This window comes from Momordica charantia (assembly GCF_013281855.1).
Source record: "Momordica charantia cultivar OHB3-1 chromosome 6 unlocalized genomic scaffold, Mcharantia_2.0 BLBB01000006.1, whole genome shotgun sequence".
NCBI classification, from domain to species: Eukaryota; Viridiplantae; Streptophyta; class Magnoliopsida; order Cucurbitales; family Cucurbitaceae; genus Momordica; species Momordica charantia.
Window position 1 is genome coordinate 28,996,979 of NW_028275164.1, and position 7,658 is coordinate 29,004,636.

Genomic DNA, 7,658 nt, shown 5'->3' on the forward strand with positions numbered 1-7,658 from the left:
CCTAGTGATATAATTGTAAAAGTTTAGAGATCAAACTTATAATTTAATCACAATTATTTTAGTTCTCGAACTTCTAATAAAATAATTATTTCGATCTTTACTATTACTCTACCATTTAAAATATGTACTTTAGTATCTATCTTGGTCAACCTATGCAGTGTCTAATATATGCTTGTATTAATATGTTAATACATAAATTCAACCATATTTATTTTTAATCTTTAAACTTTTTTTATAAAATAATTATTTCGATGTTTGTTATTATTCTACCATCTGATGTTTGCACTAATATTTATCTAAACTTATTTATGTTGCTCTAATTCGTGTCCTGCAGAAACCATATTATTAATGTATTAAATAATAAATGACAAAAACATAGCAGAAACTAGAATAGTTAATTTTTGAAGGCTGACGAAGTAGAGGGTTGAGGACGAAAGTGTAATTCACTTCAAACCCATAGAAAAATAAAACTTTCTCACCATTTATTGTCATTTGGCACCATCTTCCAATGATTCTCATCCCACGTGAATTTTTCTTTTATGATATTCTTTTGTATATTGCCCTAATAAAGTATTATTCTTTTTCCAAGTGACTGTATATTTGTATGTGACATTAATAGAGATGGTCGATGAATTGGAGAAGAGTTTGCGGATGTTACCGGTATCTCAAATATCTCCACAATTGTATTCTTACTACTTTACTTTTGATTTCACCTCAAAAATCTTATGTCAATGGAGATAACGTTCTTATATATGTAACATGGATCACTCTATCTTTCTTAATTAGTGTGAGACTTTATTTGCATACTTTGCAATCCGACTGGAGATGCCCTTCTCGTGTGTAGTTCTTTGCAATTCTTAGTCCTCATATTATTGTTATATTCTTTTCTTTTTTTTTTTTTTTACGAATAATCAAGATGGGTCTGGAGAATCCCCTATTGTGTGGGTCAAGTATCCTTTTAGTTTGATTATAAATCTGGTCTCTATAGTATAGTTTAGTTTTAATTGGGTAAGAATAAGGTAGGTTTATTAAGGGCAATGTCAAGAACCCTGATGGTGATTTGCTACATGCTTGGAAGTGCAGTAATGACATTGTAACTTCTTGGATTATGAATTCAATCTCAAATAAATCATAGCGACTATTGTCTATTTAGATTCGACTAAAGAAATATGGGATGAATTTAAGGACCGATTTAAACAGAACAATGACCCACAATTTTTTTAAAAATCAATTATGCAAAGTGTTGGTGACTATTGCTAGGGCTCCAATATTTGTTGAAGCTTACTACATCGAATTGAAGACTGTGTGACAAGAGTTGAGTAAAAATCAAACGACTAATAAGTGTTCTTGTGAATGATTAAAAGATTGCCTTCATTCTGAATATGTTACGGTGCTCTTGATGAGGCTCAATGATTTTTACCTAGAGTCGGGGCACAAACTCCATCTTGACTCTTGAAGGAGTGTATTAGTTATAACAATTTAGTTAACTAGGATTACTTGAGTTGAAGTTTATTTAGTTTAGTGTTGGTTATAGTTTTTTACATTTAGTGAATTAGCCTCAATATAATATAATTCAGATGAATAATACAACTTTCTTTCCCAAACACGTGTTATTGAGTAAGAAATAGAGGAATAAATGAATGGATTTTTAAAGGTGAAAGTAGATTTAGGGACCATTTATGAGGTCTAATCTAACCAAATGGACCAATTGGAAAATTTAAAATCACAAAGATCAAATTAAATTAAACCTAAACGATAAGAATTAAATTGAAATTTTTAAAACCAAAAGAACCACATTAAACCTAATCTCAAAATATAGAACCAAATTAAAACCAAACTCAAATTATAGCTATACCAAAAAAATTTCATTTGCATTTCATAAAATTAATTGAATACTAATTTATATCAAAAAGCATATATTTTATGTAAAAAAAAAAGATCAAATTTAATTTTCTTAGTTTTGAAAATCAAAACTTAGAAATATATAGTTATATACCACATTTTCCTTTAATTGTAAAGCATAAGATAATCATTACTATTAATAATGTAAAATATTTGGGGATGTGAGTAGATTTTTAGGAGCAAAATGCATTCTTCATCTTCATCCCAAAAATCAATCCATAAAAAAATAATATCATTCTAGACCTCGTCTTTACAGAGAAGAGAACAACCCACCGGAAGGGCATACCTCAGGAGCACCCCCGGGAAACATCGAGATGCACGAAGCCGACCTATATCTCGAATCGAAAGAAAAATGCAGGAAAGGAAAATTAAATATGAAAGAAAAAAGATGCTTTGGGAGTGTGAGATACGCGGACGGGGAGTACGCAGCCGAACAACCGCAGGAGCTTCCAGCAGTGATAGCTGCCCCCACCAGATGGGCCGCCCAAAACCGATTCTCCATTGTTAGTCAAGGCAAGATAAAATTTAACTCAGATGTAAGCTGTATCAATCCAATTATAAATAAATAACATGATGAAGATATACACCATCGTCCAAATAAATATGAGGTTGTGATAACTACTCCTCATTTCAAAGAGAAAGGTAAGATATTCGAATCCCGAACCACATTTGTACTAAAACAAAATAATTTTTGGCCAATTTTGTTTAAATTGGTATCATCAGTTATTTCCAAGAAACACCCTTTAGATCTATCCACAAGCAAATTTGCAAGAGGCTGAAGAACAGAACTACAGGATGCACTATACCATACTATTTACTTGCACTCTACAACAAAAGTTCAAAAGCAAAAAATTTGCAAATGTAGTTTATTTTCTGATTCTTTTTTCCTTGCCAGAACACAACGATCACAGGGCTCTCATGTCCTGAGGAGAAGCAGCATCAATTGGAGAGTGGCCTCAATTTTCCAGGGCCATTTCACCTGCTGGAAGCTGAATTTGTTACATCAAACAACTGCTTCAGAACTCTCCTCTTCTTCTTCCTCTTCGTATCCATATCCATTAGCAAGCAATTGGCATATACTAAGAGAAACTGGAAAATTATGTTGACATACCACTTTTGCCAGTTTCCTTAGGGGGTGGCAACGTTTTCCTTGGCAAGAGGAGCAATTTCCTCTCCGTCTGTTCCAGGTTGACTGTTATCTACTCCCAAGCTTAACAACAGTTTTTCCCATAGTTTAGCAGGAGCCTGCATAAATTACACGAAACAACGACGTTTTTCTTTTTCAGCCGAATACAAAGTAAGAAATTATATGTGGTGCTCAAACGAGCATGATCCGATGATGAGAAAGGTTTTATATGATGTGGGATAAAGGATTAGCGTTGGAACTAACCTTCCATGAGAAATCTTGAGCCATACAGTTCTGTATCATTTCTCTGTGGGCAGCGGTGCCGAAGAGCGCAATAGCTCTTATTACAGTTTTAGCAATTGCAGCTGCATCAGCTGGATCAACCGTTTCACACTGGAAGACACCAGCAAGAACTTGGATTACAATTTGCAACATTAATTCCAAACGAAAAGGGAAACAAAATGGAAGCAGTTCCGTCGAGGGATTAGAAATTATCAATGCTTACTTCAACACTGAAAGGACCCATTTGGAGCCCTGTATAACCGTCAATAACGGTGTCGGCAAGTCCACCAGTTGTGCTTACCAAAGGAATCTGAAAGTGAAACATATGAACACTATCAAGCTACTGTGTTGGAACTGCCAACAGAAGTTTGCCCAACTATCAGATGGTTTAAAATCTGTAAACGGGAAGATAAATATGTGTATATATGAGATTTTTGGTGCCTTACTGTGCCATAAGGCATAGCTTGCAACTGGATGAGACCACAGGGTTCGAATCTACTTGGAATGATCAAGAAATCAGCTGCAGCATTTATAAGATGTGCTAAAGGAACGTTGAATTTTGCCACGCCTCTAGCCTTGTCAGGATATTTGATCTCTAGCTCTTCAAGCTGTTGTTCTAAGTACTTCTTGCCAGTTCCCTAGCAGAAAGAAAATGGAAATCAACTTCCATCCAAATACGGCAGTCGTTTGGCAAAAGAAATGAGTTATATATATACGTACAAGGACCACCAATTGGACATTTTCATGAATGAACTTCGGAATGGCTGATGATAGGATATCTGATCCCTTTTGCTCCTCTAGTCTACCAATAAATCCTATCAGAGGGATGTTCCTGTCAACGGGCAATCCAACTTCTGCTTGAAGAGCTTCTTTCAAAAGAGCTTTAGCTTCGGCAACCTGAAAATGAATATATGGTCAAGAAATTTCTTCCATCAATTTAGAAGGAAACTATGAACCCTTTCAGTTGCTTACAGTTTCAGCATTGAATTTGATAGGAATGTATCTGTCAGTGGTAGGGTTCCACTCTTGTACATCCATGCCATTCAAAATACCAGTAACAGTGGTTAAACGAAGAATGCTATCCAATTCAACACCCCGGTCAATTCCAGAAACAAGTTCCTGGGCATAGTATGGACTAACAGTCAGCACTCTATCTGATTCCAATATTGCAGCCTTCATCCAATTGATTTTTCTTCCTTTCACAGGCTTGACATACCTAGAAACCAAGATTTCTTAGGACACATTGTGAGAAAATAATTTTTCGGGATACAGATTAAAGGGAAAGTATCAGATGGCACTCACCCATCAGTAAAGTCAAAGGAACTCTTGAATTGATCGGGCAAATTCAGAAGGGAAAAGTCTGAGAAGGCAAATCTGCCTTGGTAAGCAATGTTGTGAATGCAGAAAGCAACCTGTTCGCATTTATGAATCCAACATCAGCTCCTGAATAATGATACAAAAGAGTCTACTGAAACAGTGAATATGAACCTGGCACAAACCTACCTTGGCACTTCCATAAATTCCCCTTGCTTGATACATGGTTTTCAGGTAACATGGAAGAAGAGCTGTGTGCCAATCATTGGCAACGAATACAACGTCCTCCCCTGCCATGAATATCAAATCGTACATACTTTGTAAATCATTTCTCAACTAGTAACTATTAATTTGAGATAACTAGGGAAAAAAACGAATACATACCATACGGTCCTGAGAAGTACTTGTTGCTGTTCAAATTTAGAACCAGAGGTGCTAACAGAGCAGCCTGATAAGCAAAGGTATTCGATGGTTAAATGTATAATAGATATTGAAGCACTAGAAAGTATGTCATCAGGAGGAAATTCATCAATTTGCAAATTGGGTACTTCTATACACAAACTTCTTATAGATGTCGCCATTTCTGAACGACTAGTACAATCTTTTAAACAATTTCTTTACAATCTTAACAGAAGTTTTATTTGTTTACTTTCATAAGAAAACAAATTTCAATGATGTAAGGAAAAAAACCCTTCGAGGTTACAAAATGGCACTCAATGGAAGTTAACTAACTAGATTATAACTATTAGTTCTATTATTGTGTTGATCCCAATATGAGACCTAGCTGGACAAGCATAATGAGACGTATCAAGGCAAGTGTTTTTAGTTGTCTTCCTATTATCCCGCTCCTCAAGGCTGAAAAGATGATCTGTAAATAAAAGGAATGCAAGATGAGTCACCTGGCACAATAAGCTAAACCGCAACTGATTGTTGTCATAATCTACTCCTGCCTTAGGTCCATAGAGTTTAGATTTAGTTTTGCCCCAAACCTGTTGAGATCCAAAATGTCAATCTTGAAAGATCTAGTAGAACCAGCTACTGAGACTTCAGTTATGGAATTCAATTCATACCTTTTCCAGAAACATTGGGTGATCAACAAATACTCGATCAACTCCACGTTTGTAGCAATGGAAGAACCGTACAGTTAAGATTTCATCCCCAACTTGTACCTGGTCATGTTCATTAAGATATCACTAAACTATTTCACTTTTGTCCCCTCCCCACAAAGGATGATCATTTCCTGAAGATGAACTTATTTACCTCAACTGTAACATTAGTGTCCCAAGCATCTTTGTACTGATCATAGCGAGGAGTTATTGTCATGACACGATGTCCTCTAGCCTATAAAATAAAGAGCAGGCAAAAATCAGGCTGTAGCACGAAAATAATGGCTTCTGAAAATAAGCGAAATAGAATTGAAGCTTGGGAAACAGAAACTTCACTTACAGCCAATGCTGGAGGCAATCCTCCAAGAACATCACCAAGCCCACCAGTTTTGCTCCATGGAGCAACTTCAGTAGCCACAAACACCATGTTCATCCCTTGTGCACACACAATTTTCCCACCAGTTTTACCGAGTTCGTCAGTTTTTCTACTGGCTGTCCTGGAAATTGCAGTTACAGCGGTTTTCTTCCGCAACACATCCAATTTGTTCAAGGATTTCAATCCATTGTGAGTTTCTGCTTGGTTCCTCAGGTCAACCTGTGATAGGCTCGTTTTGGTCTCTGAGCCTGAAGCCCCGTGACTAATGACGAGAGAACTCCTCGATACAAAGTTGGAGACGGTCACGGTTCCCATTGATGCCATCCTTGATCTAAAACAACATTCGGAACAATCAGTTTAAGCCTTCTGCTTCAGAAATCAATGAATTATACTCCAGAAAAGGGCAAATGACTGGACACGACAGTGAAGATTACTTAGGAACAAATAACGGTGCGATCATGGTGAAAAGCAAGCTAAAAGTTCCAGAATCTATCGTAACGAAAACTCCCAAGCTCAATCTCGCTCCGACCGCTTTCATAAAAATTTATTCAGTCAGAGAACGCGACTCTCAGAATAAGAGTTTCATTGGAACAGGAGGTCATGAAACTAGGAAGCATTAGTAAGAGCCAACCACTTACCGGAAGAAAGACGATTATATGAGAAAACACCAACCAGCTAGACCGAATACCACACTTCAAAAGCTTCAAACGGAAAGAAAAGAAAAACAAACGAAATGCGAATCGATCGCAAAGCAAAACTAAACTATCATCACGAAGCAGAGACATTTGCAGAGAGTAGTTAACAAGAATAAGAGAAGAAGAGGAAGGAGAACTCACCGGCAATGAATGAAGCGAGCCGCAAGAAAGACGTCGTCTCCGGTGCAAACTGCGATGCTCGGAAACAATGGCCGCTGCGAGATCTCAGGAACATCCCCGGTACTTGTACTGGTTCACAGACTTCTCGAGGGTGACACGTGGCGAATATTTAGTGGGCGAGCGTGGGAGCTCAGGGGTGGCACGTGAGAGGTGGGGCCGGGGCATCGGTGGGAATATACTGAAAGTTTGGGGTCAATGAAGATTGGAGAACGAAGGCCACCTATGGGGAAGAAGGGGATATTTTACAGAGCCAAAACGACGTCGCAACGTGGGGCTTGGTAGTGGCTACACTTACAGCTGGTCCCACGGATGGGACGTAATAACATATAAGGAACCTACGCCAAGAACTTGTGTTTCGTCTATACCAGGAAAATTATTATTATTATTTTGATTTGTGAATCAACGGTGGAAAATTAAGGCCAAACTACCATTTGCTTTCCATGTGTTTAAATCAAATATACTCATTTGTTTACAAATTTTTTATTTTTATAATATTTTTAGTTATCGACATTTCTATGAAATTGAGACTTAGACCCTCCCATCAACATTAACATTTAAAAATTTGGTTAGAATTAAGAATCCAACCTAAAAATGTTAAATCCAAATCCTACCAAAAAAATAAATAAAAAATAGTTGTAATTTGAAAGTTTAAATTTCTTTAAATGACTTGGTAATAT

At 36.7% G+C, this 7,658-nt stretch overlaps 1 protein-coding gene across 2 annotated transcripts; it reads right to left on the reverse strand.

The window, feature by feature from the left end:
- Nucleotides 1–2,550: 2,550 nt before the first annotated feature.
- Nucleotides 2,551–7,095, reverse strand: GBSS1 (UDP-Glycosyltransferase superfamily protein). Of its 2 annotated transcripts, XM_022304028.2 has the most exons (15): nucleotides 6,943–7,095; nucleotides 6,071–6,437; nucleotides 5,885–5,965; nucleotides 5,695–5,793; nucleotides 5,524–5,613; nucleotides 5,009–5,072; nucleotides 4,814–4,914; nucleotides 4,613–4,722; nucleotides 4,283–4,526; nucleotides 4,031–4,207; nucleotides 3,757–3,948; nucleotides 3,534–3,620; nucleotides 3,293–3,421; nucleotides 3,014–3,147; nucleotides 2,551–2,891 (listed from the first exon to the last, which is right to left on the reverse strand). In XM_022304028.2, exons 2-14 carry the CDS (start codon nucleotides 6,428–6,430, stop codon nucleotides 3,031–3,033), a joined length of 1,851 nt encoding a protein of 616 aa, XP_022159720.1. In that variant the 5' UTR covers nucleotides 6,431–6,437; nucleotides 6,943–7,095; the 3' UTR covers nucleotides 2,551–2,891; nucleotides 3,014–3,030. The 2 variants fall into 2 exon arrangements, with proteins under 2 accessions (XP_022159720.1, XP_022159719.1); XM_022304027.2 differs by having other exon boundaries at nucleotides 2,551–3,147.
- Nucleotides 7,096–7,658: the final 563 nt, after the last annotated feature.